This window comes from Eretmochelys imbricata, chromosome 6 (genome assembly GCF_965152235.1).
Source record: "Eretmochelys imbricata isolate rEreImb1 chromosome 6, rEreImb1.hap1, whole genome shotgun sequence".
NCBI classification, from domain to species: Eukaryota; Metazoa; Chordata; order Testudines; family Cheloniidae; genus Eretmochelys; species Eretmochelys imbricata.
Genome location: NC_135577.1, coordinates 9,386,221 through 9,407,668, shown reverse-complemented (window position 1 = coordinate 9,407,668; position 21,448 = coordinate 9,386,221). Strand labels below are relative to the sequence as shown.

The window sequence follows — 21,448 nt, the reverse complement described above, 5'->3', positions numbered from 1 at the left end:
GCTGTGGGACCAGGTCAGTAGACAAATGTGCAGGTCCCCAGGGCGCCGCGGGCGGTAGGGCCCAGTCTCTACACGCACACAGGTGCGGGGCTGTGGGACTCGGTCCATACAGACCCAGCCGCGGCGCAGGCCCCGCCCAGCGGGTATGGAGCGGGAGGGGGCGGGGGCGGGGGCGAGGTCTCCCCAGGCCGGGGGCGGGGCCGGCGCTGAGCGAGCACAGGAGCGCGGAGGGGAGGCTTCGATTTCACCCGGCTCCGCCATTGGCTCCAACCGGGCCACACGGATGGACCAATAAGCAGAGAGCTTTTCCCCGGCGCCACGCCCACTGCCTGTTGCTGGGTTACCGCGTCCCGGCATGAGGAGGGGCCCGGAGCAGGGCGGGAGGCTGCGGTGAGGGGCGCGGGGGGTTTTGGGCTCTAGAGCCGGGGAAACTCTGGGGAGTCCGTGTTCTAGATCGGGGGGGTCCTGGCTCTAGAGCAGCAGGAGCTCGGGGGGTCTAGGCTCGAGAGCAGGGGGAGTTTAGGGGGCAGGCTCGGCTCTAGAGCAGGGGGAGTTTGGGGGGCAGGCTCGGCTCTAGAGCAGGGGGAGCTCTGGGGCAGGCTGGGCTCTAGAACAGGGGGAGCTCTGGGGTGGTCTCAGCTCTAGAGTGGGGGGCGTTTGGGAGTCAGGCTGGGCTCTAGAGCGGGGGGCATTTGGGGGTCAGGCTGGGCTCTAGAGCAGGGGGAGCTCTGGGGCAGTCTCGGCTCTAGAGCGGGGGGAGCTCAGGGCAGTCTCGGCTCTAGAGCGGGGGGAGCTCTGGGGCAGTCTCGGCTCTAGAGCGGGGGGAGCTCGGGGCAGTCTCGGCTCTAGAGTGGGGGGAGCTCGGGGGCAGTCTGGGCTGTAAGGCATGAGGGGGGTGTCCCTACAGCCGTTTGTGCTGTTTTCCATATGCATCTGGCTGCCTCAGGACCCCTGGCCTGTGATTCCAGTGCAGCCCTGGCTCCAGGCCGTCAGCTGCCTGGGGGAGCAGCCCTGTACAGAGCGGGCACTGGGTTCACACAGCCCCACGGGGCTGGTGATGGCCATGATGAGTGGTGCTGGGGGTGCAGAGCGGAGGGGCTGGAGCCCCTGGAGCACAGAGCCTCATGGGGCAGGCGATGGCTGTGATGAGCCGCGTGGGGGGTGTGATGTGGTTGGAGAGTTTCTTGATAACCTGACAGATGCGCCCCATCTCTGGGAACCAGCCATCCTCTCTGAGGATTCTGCCCTGGATCCTGGTTTGGGATGGTGTCTCAGGGTCTAGAGAGCTGGTGAGAGGCAGGGGAGGATGCAGAGCTGGGTTTCACCTCATAGAGTGAAGGAGAGAGGGGTAGAATGGGAGGCCTGGTGTGTATCTAGTCAGGGACTGGGGGCTTTCAGGTCTCTTCCAGGCCCCTTGGTCACTAGTTTCTGTGCTTCCCCCTAGTGTCTGTCAGAGCTGTCACCACTGCCTGTCATGAGTCCGGTCCAGGAGCCAACCCCTGAGGTTAGTGCAGAGCCCAGCCCTGCTGAACTGGGCCTTGGGGGGAGAGTGGGATCCTTTCAGCCTATGGGGCCATGCCATTGGGGACTGCAGCAAGGAGAGGGGAGCAGTGGGGGCCCCAGGGCAAAAGGGGCATCACGGTGGGTGGGCACATGTGAAAGGGGCGGGCACTGGGGGGCTGTGCCTACCAGGGATTGGCCACATGGACTCTGACCTGTTTGTTCATTAAATTCCTGTGTGCTGGCATCTGTGGGTGTGGGGGCCTGGCTCTCACTTACCCTTCCCTTTCCTTCCCCAGCTGCTCGCAGACCCCTATGAGAGCTTCATGCATCACCATCTGCAGTACTATGGCTACTTCAGAGGTAAGAGCACTTGGGTAGCTTGCTGCTCGCTAGCACAGGACGTTTCACTGGTCAGCAAACAGTGACTCAGAGCCCACTGGATGCCCCTGGCTTTCACCTCCGTCCCCTCTAGAACTGCCATCCTGCACTGGGCACCGCATGCTGGGACAGCTGTGGGAAGGGGACACTGTCAATTGAAGAGCTAGGCAGTTTACAAAGGTGCCTTTACAGTGATATTTCCCTGTATTTTAAAATGTTTTCCCTCCCCCATTGCTGTATGGAGACCCCCCCAAAGGAGAACAGGCCGCTCGCTGAGTGCCCAGGGCCGCAGTGCGTGATACTGGCTAGGCAGAGTGCTGTTAGAAGGGGATCAGTGCAGCATGTCCTTTTTGCCTTTAACGTCTCTGGTAGGCTGGTGCTGGAGCAGGCAGACCTGTGTGATTGTGGAGTGGGCTGTGTCCCTACTGTGTCTCGCTTGAAGGCTGGCAGCCCTGGAGCGAAGTCTGCACCCTGGCAGGATCCGAACCCGGTCCTCTGCTCCTGAGACAAGACTGAGTCTCTGATCATATAGCTTCCCGTATTACCAGAAGCAGCCTTGGCTAGTATTCAAGCATCTAGTAACTGCGCGCTCTTTCTGTGCCTATAGGGAGCCGCAGGGCAGAGTACCTCCTCCGGCACCTGGTGGCTGGCTAGTCTTTTCATGTTAAATGACTGAGATCCCCTCAGAGGATCCTACAGCCACTAGCCCTTCTCTCCCTAGTACTCAGAAGCAGAGTAGCTGTAGGCTGGAAGACCTGCTGGGTGCAATCTGGCCCACCCCCCAGGAGCAGTGCTGGATTGTTCCCTACAGCACGGTGGCCAGGCTAGCTTTAAATGTCCCAAGAAATGGAGGTTCCCCAGCACTAACAGCAACATCCCTTCCTAGATGAGGAGAAAACTGCTGAAAGCAGCTCCCTTGCGTCACGAGAGCGCAGGCCAAAGAGCTCATACTCTCTGCTGGAGCAGGAGAGAGGAAGATCAGACCGCAATTCCCTTCAGGATAACAGGAAGAAGCTGATCTGTGAGTGAGCTACTCAGCGTGAGGAGCTGGGTTTCCTTTGGCCATGACAGCCAGTGGCTCAGTTCAGCCGCTGTCTGCAACTCAGGGGCTGCGCTAGATTGGAAACAGACAGCAGGGGCGGGGCATAGGGGAAGGATTGGGTCCATAGCAAATGGGTCCATAAACACCCACGTTAGTGGGCTAGCTGGGGAACCATGGAGCAAACTTCACCCAGAGGTATGAACATTACTTCATAGAACACACTGCTGGCTGGGGATTGCATCTTGGCTAAGTAAAGGAACAGATGACATCCAAGTGAGCTAGCACTGTTTGAAAGCTTTGCAAGACCATGCATCTGGGGAAGAGCAATTGGTGTCCCCTGAAGAGCAGGGAGAAACCTCCCCAGATACGGAAGTTGTTGCAACACAGAGTCTATCCGAGCTAAGGGGGAATGGCCTGTTAGTGGGCTGCTGGGGAGGTGAATGGTTGCCCCAGGAGAGTGGAGAATAAATTGTATAAAATCCAGAGTTGGGGAGGTGAAGATCTCACCCCAGTATTGCACTGTCCCCTTTTCTAGTGAGGGTTTCTTTATAAAGGGGATCTGCAAAGGTGGGGGCAGTGGCAGGGGCCCTTCCTTGGGCAGGGCATAAAGAAGACCCAGTGTTTTCTGCCTGTCTTTTCCCTGTAGATTGATCAAGGCTGTGAAAACTTGTCTACCCTATTGAGGAGGTTTGGCAAAGAATGACTACTGTATATCCCAGAGCACTTGTGTAGTGGTAATGGGGTTTAATTCTGGTCCAGGTTAGTGACTCTCAGATACTTTTATAGGTTGTTTGGGCCTCTGAGTCAATTCAGTGAGAGAAAACCAATCCGCTGTCCTTTTTATGAATTTTACTGAGAACACAAACTAGCAAACATAAAGCTAACAAATTTGCTGTACTTCCCTGCAACGCTCATCAATGCAGCAATCGAATGGGGTTCCAGTGGAGATCTGATGGCTTCATGTGGTGTTTAGATGTTGCTTGTAATTATTAGAATTGGGAGCACTGGCTGTTGGGAGTCTGAAAGGACAGGAAACAGGAAGGAGGGGGAGGAGTTAAAAGAGGCGGATGGAGAGCTACTGAGGGTGCAGCAGGAGTTTGGAAAAGAGGTTTCCACTTTAAAAAATAAAGTCCTGTTGAAGTTTGTTAGTACCTTGCCTGGCTACTACAACACTTCATCAAGGAACTACCAATAGTATAAGTGGGAATGAATAACTGTGACACGAAAATAGATTGAGATCAACAATCGATCAAATCCTTGCATGATCACAGTCAGTCACATCATGCAACCAGCCGAACACAGCCTTATCCACAAACCCTTATACGCAGACCGACTCTCCGAGGTAGAGCAGCCTTCTTCTTAGCCCTAGAAATTCTGCTGCGTCTCTTTGAAGCACTAACAATGCAATGGTTTGCTCAATTTTCTCCGCCCCAGCTAATCTCTCCACTTCCTGTCAGTGCAATGGGGCCAGCCCCCAAGTTCCCCTCTCAGGCAGAGTGGTTTTCGCTAACACCTGCACAGAGCCAGGGCGGCATAGAGCAATCTGGGGCAGTTTACTTAGGAGTTAGGTAAATCCAGGTGTGATGAGTTTCTAATATGGACTTAGCAGCACGGTGCAATTACTTCACACACACACACACACACACACACACGGGAAGGTTAGGTAAAAACAGTTAGTTGCAGGCATCCTCCTAGAAAAGACTCCAAAAGTAAAAAGAAACCCCCTTGGAAAAAGGCTCTGTTCTGCGGCCGGCTTGCCCTATGGAGCTTCGCAGTCTGCCAGGAAGTGCAGTCTGAGCAGACAGACACTGTTCTTGGGTTCTGTAGCTTGTGCTAGTGGGTGTCGTCCCCTGCTCAGCTGGCTGCTCTGTGCTGTCTGTCTGCCCTCTCCAGGACTGGCCCAGGGGAAGGGGGGGAATCAGCGGTTTAGTTGTTGTCAGGATGACCCAGCCAGGAGCCCACTTCCTCACTCACCTGGCTTGTTCGGGTTGCCATTGGAGCCAGCAATGCCCCGCTGTCCCTCCCAGAGATGTTTTGCACGTAGCAGTATCCAATTGGAGTTTGTACCCCAGCTGCATGTTCTGGTCCTGGGTGAGTGTGGCCAGGCTTAGCCTTGGGTTCACTTCTGGGAGCCTCCTTCCAGCAGGCAAGTTTATCACCATCTCTGTCTTAAACTGCAAGTCCACTTGCTCCCACAAAAGCAGCCTCCCTCCAGCCCTACCCTAGGGAAACGGCCAGTGGGTTGCAGATGGCTCTCTGGCCAGGAAGGCCTCGCCACTCCCCCTGGCATGCCTTGAGCCCATTGCCTTTGGGCTGATAACAGTGTCCTTGTCCCCTGATCATTCCCACATCTCCGTGCTCACACTCCCTCCCTGTCAGTGAGGGCCTCGCAACCACAGTGGGAACTGGCCGGGCTGTCACCTTTTGGCTGGACTGGGGGCAGGGAGGGCTGTCTGGCTTAATGCCCCAAAGGCAAAGCTGCTTTGAAGATCCTGTTAATAGAAATTTCATTAAAAATACAATAGAGTAAAGCTGATACTGGGTGGCGACACTACTAATATGCCCAGTGCTGGGCTTGGGAGTCAGCCACGGGCCTGCAGTGTGGTACTGTGCCGACGCAGCTCTGTGGCATGGGACTGTTCTGTGTCTGCACAGCATCCAGCACAATGGGGTGCTGGGCCGTGGCTGGGCCCCAGGGAGCTACTGCCACCCAAAGCAGAAAGCACAATGGTTTTACGGGGGGGAACCCTTTGTGAGCCAGTTGAAGATAATACATTTATCAATGAACACACAATGTCCAGTGGCAAAGTGCAGCCCTTCCCATCTAGGAGAGTCAGAATTAAGGTTTCCTGAGCAAGCCAAATCCTGCTGCCTTGAGTGTATGCCGGGGCGCTCCGCAGATGCAGGCGGCTCTGCAGACTCAGGCCAGCCGCCTCTCACAAGCCCTAGGAAGGGAAAAGGGCGTCCCCTGGGCAGGCAGAGGGATGCTCCAGTGGGCTTGATCCTCCACTGGGATACACTCCCTGAGGGACCTTCCGCAAGTAGCCAAGCTAGGGCTGCCCCCATGCAACTCTGGTTTGTGCTGTGGCCGGGTGGCCCTGAATCACAGAGCCACAGGCAGGCCCTCTCCACTGTGTCCACTGAAGAGCAGCTGGTACCAGTTCTCCTAGTCCACTGGTTATGTTGCCCTAGGCAGCGAGTCCCCAGGAGTGCTGAGCAGTGCTTATTCCTATAGCCCGCTGGCCATGGCAGGTACTGTACCTCCACCTGGTTGGCAGAGTCTGCTGCTGCTGCTGCTGAGACACGGGTGCCAGGTGTGTTTGTGTCCTGCTGCACAAGCCTTTTCCTAGCAGTGCCAAAGCCAAGGCTCTGCTGTGTGTGTGCACTATGAAATCGGGGCGTCCGGCCATGCACTGCGCTGCGGAGTCCCTAGTGCCTGCTCCTCTTCTCTTTGCAGGTTCTCTCATGCTGGAGGCTGCACTTCTCAAGAGCAAACAGCTTCTGTTCAATCACCTTGAGGGCCCCGGGGTCCCATGCCTGCGGGAGCCTCGGGGTCTCTTTGCTGTGCCCACCTCGAGAGGCCCCCTGCAGGCACCACGCTGGCCAGTGGAGTGCGAAGTCATCAAGGAGCAAATCCAACACATCGGTAACTGGAGCCCTGTGTGTGTCACTGCCCCATCCCGTGTGGGGCTGCTGGGAGCTCCCCAGCTCGTCAGGGCATCGGTAACTGGAGCCCTGTGTGTGTCACTGCCCCTGTCCCATGTGGGGCTGCCGGGAGCTTCCCAGCCCGTCAGGACTTCGGTAACCGGAGCCCTATGTGTGTCATGGGAGCTCCCCAGCCCATCAGGTCTCTGGCACTAGCAATGTTGCCAGCTCCTGCAATGGATGGTGTGTTTCCTAAAGCTCCAGATCCTGGAATCACATGACTGCATGAGAAGCTCAGCATCCATTTTAATAAAGGATGCTCATAGCCCTCATGGTCGCAGAGAAAAGCATTAGACTGTGACCCTGGACAGCGCTGACACCAGATGTTAGAGAACAAGAGCCCCAAGTGGAGGAGGTTGTCAAATGTCATGATTTTTAAGCCAATCTCATGATTTCGGGGGTCTGACTTGGGATGAGCAAGTGGTATTGCACCTGTTGCATAAGCGTGTGGATTGGGGCTCTCAGGGAGGTCTGGGAGCTCCTGGGGCAATTATAAGGTCCCCAATAGGGTAGAGGCTGCAGTGAGGTTTCACACTTGAATGGTGAGCCCACAGGAGCCTGGTCAATTGTGTTAATGGCTAACCAGGTAACATTAACCCATGAAACCCTGCCCAGCAAATTGCACAGACCTGTCAGGCTTCATTTCACAAGGCACCCACACAAGCCTTCAATTCCTTTGGGAAGAATAAAATTCCACCCCCTAGAGCCTCGCTGAAACCCTGTACCTGTTCAGGTGCGCTTTGGCCAAGAGAGCCATTCATTTCTCTCTCTCGTTGCTGGGTCTAGTTAGAGTCCCCAGCACCGAGACTCCCCCAGTTCTCTGGACAGACTGTTCCATGGCCTAGTGCATCGCTCTGTCATCACCCCAACATTCAGTCTAGCACGTCCCTTCCTGCCATTTGCCCCCTGGCTCGTCAATCTTCCCTGTTCTCTGGAATCCTCCTCTTTCCGGGATGGATCCACCCAGCGAATGCTCCCCTGCCTTTGGCATTGCTTAGCTCCCCTTGCCGGCTCATCTTTTTCTTGCTTCTCTCCTCTGGCTCCACTTCGTTTTTCAGTCCCTGCCAGGGAATGTGGTGCCCAGAGGTCAGAGTGCTGTGTCTGCCTCCCAGCCAGCCAATGGGGCCTAGCGGAATAATCGTGGCACTAGAAACCAGACTACTTCTCCCTCTGTGTGATGAATCGTTTTGTGTTGGGTTAAGCTGGGCTCTGTGGCACGGGGAGGCTGGTCAGCCCTTGGGAGAGACGTGGCTAAGGCCCAGCATTACCCAGAATTCTCTGCTTCCGCAGCAGTCAAATTGGTGCTCTCTGCGCATAACTTTCCAGCCAGTATTTGTTGGCCCTTGGGGTCTCCCGTTCTTGTGGGGGACCTGAAATGGGCATTTCCTGCTTTTCCCACAGGTGAGTCTGGGGGATGAAACCCAGGAAAGGTGCGAGCAGACAGGGCCGTGGGTCTGCCCCCTTAACTCCATGCATTTGCATCAAAACTCTGTGGAGGACGATTGACTGTCACATCTTCAAAAGGGGACTGGCTGGGTCTGAAACCAGGCTGTTCTGTCACTGCCCAGGCGTTTCCCCTTCAGAGCAGATTTACTCTACCCAGTTGGCCTCCTTCCCAACACAGACCCCCACTGGACTATTAAAAATCACAGGGTCATCACAATCACAGGCTTGTTGGTGTGGAAGAGAGGACACTAGCTGAGAATGAACATGTGGGGAGGGTCATGCCTTTCGCTCTATTACTACATGGCACAGGGGCTTCAGAGCTCTTTTCAGGAGAGCACGTTTCTTTACCCTGTGGGGCAGGTTCCCATCTGAAACCCCTGCAATAATAACTGGAACCATTCCCCCTGTCTCTTCAGAGTGGGTGCCGTCTGAACCGGAGCCATTCTATCAGCCCACAGGAAATGAGCCAGCCCCACTAATTGTGGGGAAGGAGAAAGGAACCGTGGTCTATCACATAAAGCCAGGTATGGGCTCATACACTAACAACACTGATAACCTGGGCGTGGAATCCAGGAGTCTGTAAAGCCCCTTTCAGACCTGCTCTGGGGCAGGGCTGAGCCGTGCCTGGCTGGTCTCTGAGAACACTGGCTGTAAGGTGTCGTTTCCTTTCTGGTTCCGACACAGCGTGGGACGAGAGCTCCCTGTTTTCATGTGAAACACTCGGGGTTCTGGCTGCATACAGAAAGTCTTGCTCTACACTTCGGGTGACAGATCTACACAATTCTCATCTCCAGCACGTGAGACATGAAACTAACCCAGGGCCAGATCCAAAGCCCAATGAAGCCAATGTTGACCTGCTCAGGCATTAATTGGGAAATCATTGGTCAAACCATAAAACTTGAACGGGCTGGATCTCAGTGGCTGAGGCCTCTATAAATGACTGAATGCTGGCTTTTCTAGAGCACGCCTCATTCCCAGATCACCGCTGGCGTAGGAAAGACCCAGAAGTCCCAATACAGGACTGTTCCCTGTGCTATGTTTTCTAGCGGCAAATGTTCCTGGCAGTGTGGCTCCCACCCCTTCCCTACAGGAGTGATCCCACAGCCTGATGTGTCTCTCTGTTGAGGAGTTGAATCCTGTCTGATCTGTTGTCCTGCAGCAGGAAGCAGATTCTGGAGATCTCAGCTCATAAGCGGCTTGCTGGCTCTGTGAGATGGGAAATGGCCACCAGTCACTGCCCAGCAGCCTCCAGTTAGCAGGGCCCAAGTCTCTTACTGGTTTTCTAACCATCCCCTAGGAGAGAGGCTGAGATTGGGCAGCAGCCAGGTGTCCCCGAGGGTACTCACAATAGCTCCCAAGGGCATGTAGGGTGTTCTTTACCCCCTCTGCTCCTTCAGCAAGCACAACTCTTGACATCCAGTTCCAGTGAACCAGCCCTGCCCTCCCAGTGAACTCTCCTTAACCCTTTTGTGCCCAGCTTAGAGCTGCCTTGCGTGACATGCCTGCTCTAACAGTGGAAACTTGGGCTACATCTACCCTGGAGCTGGAGGTGTGATCCGGGGTTGAAATTACATCTCCAGCTCCAGTATGGACATACCCTTTGGCTTTATCTACACTGGCGCCTATGCCGGCGCAGCTCTGCCAGTGTAGCCCCCGAGCGGAGGTGTAGCCTATCCCGACAGAAGGAGTTTTTCTGTCGGTGCAGGAGTACCCCCTCCCCAAACAACCTTAGCTGCGTCAGCAGAAGCCGTCTTCCCTCGGCGTTGTTGCGTCCACACAGGGGTATTGTCGGCACAGCTATGTCGGGCAGGGCTGTGGTTTTCTCATATTGCTGATGGCTGTAACTACGCCCACGTAACTTTAAAATGTGGACCAAGCCTAAGTATGGCCATCTTTGGGGGCTGGCTCCAGTGACTCGTGTCCACACATAGCCCATCCTGGAGCAGTGCTGCCTCTGGGGCTCTTACTGTGTCGACACAGCAAGAAGAAGCCCCACAGCAGTGAATCTCAGAACCTGGGTCACCTCCTTGGGCTTGCGGGGCTCACGCTTCGGGACTAAAAACAGCAGTGTAGATGTTCCCACTTGGGCTGGAGCTGGACTGTGAAACCTGGCGAGGTGGGAAGGTCTTGGAGCTCATCTCCAGCCCACGTGGGAACATCTACGCTGCTCCATGACACAAACCCAAATCACTTGACCCAGGCTCTGAGACTCGCCACCGTGGGTATTTTTTACTGAGTAGATGCAGACGCATCGTAACAAGGATGTGTCTGTGCCTGGTACGTAAGTCCCATTTCCTGCAGCCCATGAGGCAGATGCTCAGACCAGGATCGTGATCCGGCCCTACTACTCTTGCAGGCCAAGCCGTGGAGGTGGGCGCAGGAGCAGGCCCATGCTCTGTCTCCATCCCTCTGTGCTCTCTCCAATCCTGAGAGTGGGGGCCAATGTGATACTGGCACACCACCATCCACTCTCATCCTGGCAGCAAGCATCAGCAGGAGAGGCAGTGTCTCATAGCAGATATTGCACTGGGCTGGGACTCAGGAGACCTGGGTTCTGTTCCCTAGCCTGCTGAGTGACCTTGGGCAAGTCATGTCACCTCCCTGTGCCGGTTTCCCACTCCGTGAAATGGGGACAGTAACACTGACCTGCTTTGTGAGGAGCTCTGAGATCTATGGATGGAAAGCTAGGGGTCATTATTATTGGCACTCCCTAATCATGGCTTGGGGATTCCAGGCTGCCCCCTATGGAGCCCAGAGAAGGCAGTGAGGGGGCTGTCTCGTGTGTGTCAGGGGAAAAATGCCTGAGGGTGAGGGACGTGAAGCAGGGGAAGCGAGGGGTTTAGCTGCAGTGGGGTGTTTGCTCAGTAGTGGGGGATGCTTTGGGCACTTGCAGCACAGAGGTTCCCTGCCTTGTACTGGGGCAGAGCCTGAGTCGCTGTATGAGCAAATTCCCCGCCCTGCATCGGAGGGGAGTGGGATTCTGAATAAGGGCCATGCCGCAGGGAGCTGGGTCTAGCACAGGCTGCAGGTGTGACAAGGGCATCTCCTCTCCCGGCAGTGGCCAAAGGCTCCTATTTTACCTGCTCCCGCGTTGGAGGCGCGCGAGGGCCCATCACGTCACCCGCCATCAGCTTGGAAGGTCCAGAGGACACCACCCTGCTCTTTGAATCCAGATTCGAGAGCGGGAACCTCCAGAAGGCCGTCCGAGTGTGAGTGAGAGGGCAGAGGACGTGGGACTGTCCATGGCAGGCAGGGGAGAGGGAGCTTTCCAGCTAAGCCAGGGTGCCCGGTCCAGGCTCTCTGTGAAGGGCAAGCGAAGGGGAAGCTGGGATGGCCCTGGGCGGTGGCTGTATTAAATAGGACAGGGGCATTAGGAGAGGAACTGAAGATGTGCCTCACTGGGACGGTGTCTCCAAAGTGTTTGGATCAGCCCCGTCCTAGGGAGCGGGCGCTGCCTCCCCCAGCTTTGCGAGCGCACTGAGCTGTAGCTGTCCCTTCTCTGCTGCAGCTCCCCCAATGGTTGCCTGCTGCATCACCGGGGAGGAGATTTGGCTGCTCCATCACCAGCCCCTCTGCCAGGCTGGGGGAACAGGAACTGGGCTTGACGGGCCAGGTCTGAGCCTAGAGGCTCCCCTTCCCCACAGTCCCCATGAGCGGGGAAGGAGGATTCTCTGTCCCGGCCCAGTTTAGAACTGCCTGGGAGTTGCTCTACTTTGTGCCAGCCAGCAACGGTCCCAATACCTCTGCCCCCGTGTCCTGTGCACCAGGGTCTATGGGAAGGGAAGCTTAGGAGCCATCCTATGCACTGACTGAGATGGGTCATCCTGTGCGGAAAATAGGAGGTGCTCATGTCTTTACAGGCTGTACCATAATACGGACACACAAGGGGGCAGAGGTCAGATTGCTCGGACATGTGTGAAGCTGGTATTTCCTAATGATCTAGAGCTGGAGTTGCCATTTAAAGAATATCCTTTTAACTAAGCTTTTTGCATATCATTGCATGTAATGAATGCTAGGAACAAAGACCTATTCCCTAGCACAGGGCAGCACGCTGTTGAGAGATAGGGGAAATCTCGGTCTTTGTTCATAGCCTACACAAAGAGAAGTTAGATAGAAACCTCAATCCTCTTGCTGGACAGTTGCAACGTAACATGACTTTATTGCTTAGAATCCAGAAAGGTACCACACAAAAGCAGAGTGAGACAAAGCAGGCTGCTCTCTAAGGCAGAGAGGTCCAACTCATCCCTCCTTACTCTAGGCTGGATCTCTGCTGAAATACCAGATTGCACACTTCCCTATAGTAATCCCCTAGCTTGCAAGCAGGGCCAGGAAACTCCCTGAAATTTAGAGTGGTAGCTTATCATTTTAACTCCGTTTTCACAACACCACAGGTGTAACTAGGGAATGCTGTTTGAATCAAAGTATCTAACACCCCTCCAGCAGAGCCCAATAGCCCGGCTGCTGATGTGCACGGAGCAGGTCTGCCTGTGGCCTTTCCTGTCCTTCACACAGATGTGTGTACAGGGAGAAACTGCTCCAGGTGTCATTTTCTCTTTCCTCCTTGCAGAGGCCCGTACGAGTACGAGTTGACGCTGCGCATGGACCTGTACACCAACAAGCACACCCAGTGGTTCTACTTCCAGGTCAGGAACACCAGGAAAGGCATCACCTATCGCTTCTCCATTGTCAACCTGATGAAGCCCAAGAGCCTTTACAGCATGGGGATGAAGCCACTCCTGTACTCTCAGAGGGATGCGCAGACACATGGCGTGGGCTGGCGGAGAGAGGGGGGCAACATCCGGTACTATCGGTGCAGCTCCGAGGAGGGACAGGCGATGTATTGTCTCACGTGGACGGCATGCTTCCCCCATGACCATGACACCTGCTACTTTGCCCACTTTTACCCCTACACCTTCTCGGACCTGCAGCGCTACCTGCTGGCAGTGGTCAGCGACCCGGTCCGCTCCCAGTACTGCAAGCTGCGGGTCCTGTGCAGCAGTCTGGCTGGCAACACCGTCTACCTTCTCACCATCACCAGCCCATCCCCAAACCCCGCTGCCACTGCTGCCAAGAAGGCTGTGGTGCTGAGCGCCAGGGTGCACCCTGGGGAGACCAACGGCTCATGGGTGATGAGGGGTTTCCTGGACTTCATCCTGAGCGACTCCCCCGACGCCCAGCTCCTCCGTGAGCTCTTCATATTTAAGGTGGTGCCCATGCTCAATCCAGATGGGGTGATTGTGGGGAACTACCGCTGCTCGCTGGCCGGGAGAGATCTCAACCGCAACTATCAGACCATCCTGAAGGAGTCCTTCCCCTGCATCTGGCACACCCGGAGCATGATCCAGAGGTGAGGAGCAGGGCTCATTGACCTCGGTGTGTAGCACAGAGCTGCTAGGGCACCATAACGTAGCACGGTAAAGAGAACACTGTTGATTAGAGGCAGTGTGGCCTAGTGGTAGAGCACTGGACTGGGACTTGAGAGTGGGGCTCTATTCCTGGTTCTGTCGCTAGCCTGCTGAATATCCTTGGGCAAAGTCATTTCCTCGCTCTGTGCCTCAGTTCTTCCCTCTGTAAAATGGGGAGAATGACCCCCTTTGTAAAATGCTTTGAGATTTACGGATGGAAAGTGCAAGGTAAGAGTGAGAGATTATTATAAATATATATACAGAGAGAGAGAGAGAGAGAGAGAGAGAGAGAGAGCGCATACATAACCATCCAAGTTAAGAGACAATTATTAATGCTGCAAAGTCATTCAGTCTCAAACAAGGAAATGCCTCAATTAAGGTGATCAAAAATGCAAACTCACAAAGGGGCACACTACTAAGGTTGCCCTTGCATATCCGTGTTCTGTGATGCTCATCACTGGGCGTTGCAAACTGTAATGTATTTACCTTCACATCTCTCTGGTGAGTGGTATTGTGATCCTCATTCTACAAATGGGGAAACCGAGGCACACAGAGATGACGGCCAATATGGGCAAAACTGGTGGTTAGGTTTGGGTGCCAAACTTGAGCTCTCTTGAGGCTGATTTGTCAGAAGTGCTGAGCCCCCACAGCTCCCTATGACACCCTGTTGCAGTGCAAGTGCTCAGCTCTCTCAAAAACGAGCCCTGAGGTGTCCCTGTCCAGACAACCATAAAATGGAGAACACGCAATTAATGGTCACCGGCAGACATGTTGGTGAAAGTGGCTTGCCCATCCAGGGAGAATCTTGCAAAGGAGCTGGATTCTCCATTTTCTTCCTGCAGTCCCGTGCCTCGTTCCGGACACACACTCCTACATCTGCAGCAAATGGGGTAGGGTGCTACAGACAACAGCCTCGTTCGCTGCACAGACCTGAATGCAGTCTGTCCTGTGCACTGAATGAGGCAGGAGTCCTGTGGAAAAAACAGCATGCGATCAGGTAATTATAGATGCACAAGGGGGCCAGAGTTAAGGTTGCACAGGCAGGTTTAATTCTGGCATTTCCTAACTGTTCTCCACTTGACTTTGAAGCCTTAGTAATGTTCTTTGAATTTAAAATTTTTTGGGTTCCCTCATTTAAAAAAAAAATGAATAATAGAAATTTTATAATGTGCAACTGTAGAAAACCTACCCATGGCTGCTCAGCTGTGTGAGAGCTCAGGGGCCAGGTGGTCTGCTGGTGTAAACTGTCATGGATGTCAGTAGTGCTGCTAGGCAGGTCTGCCAATTTTCAACTGAATTCTACTTTTACAGAGGCAGTGCTGCCTCGCAGCTAGAGCACTCGTCTGAGATTCGGGAGATCTGGGGTCTATTTCTGGCTCTGCCACTGGCCTGGTGGGTGACCTTCGGCACGGCACGTCCCCTCTCTGTGCCTCAGTTTCCCCACCTGGGACAATGGGGATAATGAGACTGACCTGCTCTGCAAAGCGCTTTGAAATTTACTGATGAAAAGTGCTGGATAAAAGCTAGGTTTTATTATTAATTATTGTGTGTCCCAGGGTCCCCTCTAACCCAGAAGCTTCTCTCTTCCGCTCCCCAGTTATTCTGTGATGATTCTCAAATGATACCACTTCACTTTTGCATCAAATGTGATAACTGCTAAAATTTCCCTTTAGCCCTGAATTCACAGTCAGGTGTTATGTTCCCTTTTGCACCCATTCATTTGGTTTTATTAACAGATCCCCGTACAAGTATCACCTTCACTAATTTACTTCAAAAAATGAAATACGTCTTTGTAACCACAGCCCCAAACGATGGAATTTAGCAGGTGTTTCCTGAATCAACTAGGGTTCTCTAAAACAAGCAGGATTTAACAGATATAAAGCAGGCTTTGATTTTCAGTTTATTGGCTTTTAGCATCTGTTATTTCTAACCTGAAGAACAGGATTAATGTTTCTTATGCAGGATAAATTATAGCAAGGGGCCACTACATCAGCTTCATACAATGAGGTAGCTGCTGCTGCAATAGTTGGGGCAGGTAGTTTGCAACTGTCTATCAATGTGAGTCTCTACTTGAGATTCATTAGTATGCACTATATAATGTCTATGCTGCAATTAAGCAGCCCCTTAGCCCAAGCCCTGTGAGCCTGAGTGAGCTGGAACAAGCCAGTCACGGGTGTCTAAGTGCAGTGTAGACATACCCTGAATGACTTCTGAAGCAGAACTCTCCCATCTGCACCTTTTTGCAGCTCAAAACTGGCTCTGTACAAACTTTGCCAGAATAATCTGTCTCTGGGCAGAGCCCAGGTCTGAGAAGCATCATCCCTCTGGGACAGATTTTATGTGGCTCTCTGCGGCATTGGGGATGGAGTGTTAATTTCCTCCTGAATTGAGGAGTCTGTGATACCACCTGTGGGCCACAGATGGTTACATACATGCATCTGTACACGTGTGTAATTGGCTCGGGATTTCTTCCTTTGTGCAGAGTCCTGGAGGAGCGGGAGGTTCTGCTGTACTGTGACTTCCATGGGCACAGCCGCAAGAACAATGTCTTCATGTACGGCTGCAACAACAAGAGCGCTCCTTCCCAGTGGCTCCATGAGCGCATCTTCCCACTCATGCTCAGCAAGAACGCCCCTGACAAGGTGGGTGTGGGAGCGGGAGCAGCCCACAGGAAGGGAAGGAGTTCCCCACAGCCCTTCTCTGCATGCATCCAGCCCGGAGGAGAAGGATCGTCTCTGCTCTTGGAGCCTCCTCATGGCCACCATGGGCTGGGTGGGGGCCTGGCTGCGAGGCCTGGGCATCTCCGCATAGGAGTCCCAGTTTTGCCTGGAGTCTCTTGGAGCCAGCTGCTCATGTGCCAACTGTTGGGGGGTCGGGGGTGCGTGGGGGGAATTTAAAAAAAAATATCACATCACAGAGCCGGGAAGGCTTTGGTGCTGTTCTGGGGCACACAGAGCTGTCCCTATAGTGTAGAGCGCAGGCTCCCCAAGAGCACAAGGGTGATTCAGGGCTGAAGGGACCTAGGGCCAGGGCCCCTGTGGAGAAAGCAGTACGCAATCCACCCGTTACCACTGTATGTACAGCCAGGGACTGAATCTGCACTGGCAGTGGGGTGAAGGGTGCACAGGCAACCTTCAATCTGGCATCTCCTACCTTTAGACTTGTTCTCTTTGCAACACAGAATGCCCTGGCCCCACTGACATCAGTGGCAAAGCTCCCCTTGGCTTTGTAGGGGTAGGATCCTCTCCCTAGTGTTTCTGTAGGAAGTGTGTTTGCAACATACGCTAAGGGGAGGTTCCCCAACCCGTCCCATTCCAAGCCCTGGTTTTCAGCTGGGTATAATTTTTCTGGGTTTTAGCCGTTGGGGCAGGAACTTGTCCTAGCAGCTTTCTGTCTTGGGTGGAAATTTTTGGATTGTTTCAGCAAAAATTATTCAGCAGTTTCCAAGAATGAGGCTAGGGACAAAGTTGTGCTAAGAGGCTAGTGCTGGCAGGGTAGTTACAGTAAATCTTAATGCCGTGTCGCTAGGCCAGCCTGCTAGTGTTGGGTGGCCAAAAGGCACGGGAATTAGGAGAAACAGGATGGGGCTATGTAAGGAATGAGTGGGCTGAGTATCAGGAAAAGCTTCCTAATGCTGAGGGGGCTGTTGACTGTGGAATAGTGTCCCCAAGGGAAATGAGGAAAGCCCCCCAGTTGGGACATGGGGACCCTGGAAAAGGGGTTGTCTGTCAGGAGCAATCCCACCTTGGGGTAGAGCCAGGATCTCTTTCTGCCCCACATCCGCGCTGACCCACTCGGGGCATTGTAGTTTTCTTTCCACAGCTGTAAGTTTAAGGTCCAGAAGAGTAAAGAAGGGACGGGACGGATTGTGATGTGGAGGATGGGAATCCCCAACAGCTACACCATGGAGTCCACCTTCAGCGGCTCAACTCTGGGTAAGGGCAGCACTATCCTAACATGTAGCTGGGCTGGGAGGAAGCTGGGGCGCTGGGAAATAAGAGTTTTGCTGAAACAAGGCTGTCCCCTGCCCTTCAGGAGTTCTGCCTGATTCCCCTCATCAAGCTGGGACAGAGCTCAGTTGGGCTGGCACCACCAGCGCCTCTGGGGTGGTACCAGCCTACAGCCCCTCTTGCTCCCTCCACAGCTTGAGGAGATTTACATGATAGACTTGCTGTTTCTTTTGCTGTTGGGCTGCTAGATTTTATAGGTGACTGGCCCTACCCAGCAGATAATCTCAGAGGGCCCCTGCCGCTGTGCCAGTAGATTTGATTCCACTGAGGCAAGCAGGAGCAGGACCCTCTCGCTGGGTTAGAAAGTTCTCTATGGGCTCCCTTGTTGTATGTCTGCTCCTGGGCCTTCTGCACGCTGCATGGATTTTCCCTCACTAGGGCCCCTTCTTGCTCCAAGACATACTGTAGGAGGCCCTGCTATGGGGATAGTACCTGTTCCCCACTCTCCTGCATGAGGTCCAGAAGTCCCCGCAGCTGCTACAATAGTTCAAAGGGGGAGAACTGTGTTGATGACCGGGGATCCTCCCAGATAGCAAGTAGTAGTGGCGGGATGAGTTGGTCCCAAAAGCAGAGCTCCTTTGGGGAAAATTTACACAAGATAGCCTTGAGGGTCCTGTGAAGCACTCCGCTAAGCCGTCAGTCTGCAGAGGATAGCCAGAGGGCCCAAGTTTTTTAACTCCCTAGTAAATCGCAGACCTGGTGGAGCAGCTATAATGTAAAGTTCTTTGCCTGGTCTGTCAAGATTTCCCCAGGAAGGCCTACTCAGACAACGATCTTGAGCAACTCCAAGGTGATGGTTTGCATTTTAGTGTTCTTGAGGGGAAATTGCCTCCGGGAATCAGGTGGCGTAGTGCAGGACCACCAAGATGTACTTGAACTTGGTGATGCTTTTTGTGAGGGGTGCCCACCAAGTCATGGCAACCCTCTCAAAGGGGGTTCCCCATTAATGGGAGTGGGACGAGGCAGGCCTTTGGTACTCCTTGCTGGGTGGCGAGCTGGCACTCTGGACAGGAATTACAGAAGTCTCTAACTTCTTGGTGCACCCCCAGCCAGAAAAAGTGGGCCAGAACTTGGGCCATTGTTTTCTCATGGCCCAGATGTCCTGTGGCAGGGACATCACAGGTGAGTCACAGGATGACACCACCAACTGAGCCCAGATTTCTTGGGTCTGTGGTTCATGGTCAATATGTACAGGTGGTCACCCATCAACTCAAACTGGGGGTACTTTCCTGCCCGGTGAGGTTCCATGACTTTCCCCGTTGATGCTGGTTACCTGTTTGTAGGTTTGACTGAGTGTGGGGTCTTCCCATTGATCTTGGGCAAAGCTGGCCCCCAAATTCCACATCTCTTCACTGCTGGGTTGCCTGGGGGTAGCCTCCTCATCCAGGGTGTCAAGCTCACTATCTTGGTGTTCCCCACTGCTGGTGCCAGGGTCAGTGGGTGTCTCCCCTTCCCCTTCAAGGAGGTCTCGTTCAATGGCTGACTCCGGACAGTTGGACTCAGGACTTGCAGCGTGTAGGACCTTCGCAAATCCCCTCCTGTCATGGCCCAGGATAATGGGGTATGCTAGTTTTGAAGCCAGGCCTACACTCAGGGTTCTAGTCTCACCATTCACCATCACAGTGCCCAAGTCACTGTGATAGGGCTTCACATCGCCATGAATGCACTGAACGTGAATCATCCCCTCTGGCAGGCCTGGAGTCTTAATGAGGTCCTGGCGGATGAGTGTCTGCCCACACCCTGAGTCTACGAGTGCAGAAACCCATACCCCATCAACTTCCACTGGGATCATCAGCTTACCAGAGGGTTGTTTTTGGGCTTGAGCTTTGCCGATCCAGACCTGCCCAAAGCTACCTGCCCTTGGACATTCACGGCAGAGATGGCTGAAATGGCCACAGGTGAAACATGGGCCAATTTCAGAGTGTCTGGGCCTGTTCTTGGATTTTGTCAAGTGGGTCAACTTGCCTGGGATTTGGGATTTCCCCACTATGGCTGGGGGCTCTCCTAGATGCCTTGGACGACCGCTGATTATTGGTGATGTCTCTTCCATCAGGGCGTTTTGGGTCAAGGCCAGGCCTGTTTCCCTGACTTCACAGCCTCTCCTCTTTTGTTAGTGAGGTTGCCGGTGTGGAAGCCCAAGGCCGACAGGGATCTCAGCAGCCAAAAAATTTTCCATAAGGAAGAGAGCCTCGTTCAGTGTTGCTGGCTGATAGCAAAGGATCCATGACCTTCCTTGGGATGGAAGGATGTGTACAAGTTGCTCAAGAACCACCTGCTCAGCAACCTCAGCTCCTTTACGCTGCTTGGGCTGTAGCCACCTCCAGCATGCATCCTGTAGCTGCTAAGCCACCATCCTTGGTCTGGCCCCTGGTGGATATGTCCTTCCCCTCAGTCGTTGCCGGAAGGTCTCAGGCGTGATGTCGAGGGCATCGAGGATGGCACTTTTCAGGCACCCATAGTCTTGGGCATCAACCACCGAGAGCCTGCAGTACACAGCCTGAGCTGGACCCGTTAGGTATGGAGCCAAAAGGGTGGCCCATTGCTCAGGGGGCCACTTAGGTGCTGAGGCAACCCGCTCGAATGTGACCAGAAAGGCCTCTGGATCATCACTGGGCCCCATCTTAGCTAGGTGAAAGGGCACCACAGAGCTGGTTGGGGTCGCTTCTCCATCAGAACTGGGGCCTGCAAGGATCGGGAGCGGAGCAGCAAGCTGCTGCAAACACTGCTGCTGCTGCTCTTGGTGCTGGGCCCCCAACTCTCGGATTAATTGTTGTTGCTGACTGCCCAGCTGCTGAAGAAGCTGCTGCTGCTGGCTCTCTGTGAGCCACCTTATCAGCATCTCCATATCCACCATGTCATGGTTGGGTACTCCTTCCTTCAATCCCATTTCCATGGGGAGCGTTGTAGTTCACCCTTAGCTTGTCCCCTCGACTCGGGGTGGGGGGGGGGATGTGTGTAAGGTCTGTGTTCTCCATCAAGTTGTAGGGTTCCTCCCTCTTGGGGTAAGGGCGCCCCCTTCTGGGGACAAGAAGGAGTCAGCAGGCCAGCCAGAAATTCGTCAGGCGGCCTGACCTGCGGCTACGCATCAGCCCAGTGAGCCCTTCTGGACTGGTCTCCACTAGCGGACCCAGCACACACTGCCAGTCGGCGGGAATCCCCGGTCCCTGGTTGGGGGCACCCCAAACACACTAGGACTCTGGCCTCTTGGGGTGTGGGGGCTGAGCACTGAAACGGGCTCCTCCTGGCTGGAGCAGGGATGCGGGCTGAGCAACGAGCCAGTCACTGGTTAGGCGTCCCGGCCTAAGGTTTTGCGCCTGGCCAGCCCCCGAGACTGGGGACCCCAGGTCCACGCTGCTGCACAGGGTCCTAGCCCGGGGCCCACAGGGTCAGTGGGGAAACAAGCGGTTGCTACCTTGTGCACGACCAGAGCAATGTGTCACTCTGTGGCTTACAGCCGGTCGGCCCTTCCTCCAGCCTCCTCGGGCTGGGCTGGGCTGGGCTGGGCTCTGCTCGGCTCCCTGAATCACTGTCTGCCTCCTTCCCATCCGCTGCAACACTGCAGGCAGGGCCCGGCTGCTCTTATTCTTCCACCCCCCTACACTTCCTTCGGGCGGTTGGGGCGGGCTCAGCTGCGCCTCCCCAGGGAATTAACCCCCTTGGCACTGGAGGGAGGCCCGGCCCCTCTGCTCGCTCCAGGTGGGGCAGCCAGAGAGGTGGGAGGAGAACTGGGGAGGGCAGAGCCTGGAACGCAAGGCGGGGCAAGGTGGGGAGGCACCAGGGGAAATGCCTTGGAGACGAAGGGAGATGGGGCTGCAGCAGCCCAGAGACTGCTGGGAGCGGAGTGGAGAGGGCTAGTGGGGGGTCCAGGGGGTAGTGGGAGAAGAGGGTTGTAGGGCTGAGAGGCGAGGGCTGGCTTTCTGAGCCTGGGGGAGCAGTGTGCTTGAGCTGGGAGGGGAGGA

At 54.7% G+C, this 21,448-nt stretch overlaps 1 protein-coding gene across 1 annotated transcript in view; it reads left to right on the top strand.

Moving 5' to 3' along the window:
• The first annotated feature begins 1,474 nt into the window (after positions 1 to 1,474).
• The window catches only part of AGBL2 (AGBL carboxypeptidase 2), a 45,658-nt gene continuing 25,684 nt past the window's right edge, over positions 1,475 to 21,448 (top strand). Inside the window, exons 1-9 of the mRNA XM_077819802.1 lie at positions 1,475 to 1,504; positions 1,800 to 1,863; positions 2,768 to 2,902; positions 6,381 to 6,569; positions 8,491 to 8,598; positions 11,133 to 11,283; positions 12,642 to 13,421; positions 15,962 to 16,121; positions 17,288 to 17,414. Of these exons, the coding sequence (XP_077675928.1) occupies positions 1,475 to 1,504; positions 1,800 to 1,863; positions 2,768 to 2,902; positions 6,381 to 6,569; positions 8,491 to 8,598; positions 11,133 to 11,283; positions 12,642 to 13,421; positions 15,962 to 16,121; positions 17,288 to 17,414 (1,744 nt within the window). The remainder of the gene's footprint in view (positions 1,505 to 1,799; positions 1,864 to 2,767; positions 2,903 to 6,380; positions 6,570 to 8,490; positions 8,599 to 11,132; positions 11,284 to 12,641; positions 13,422 to 15,961; positions 16,122 to 17,287; positions 17,415 to 21,448) is intronic.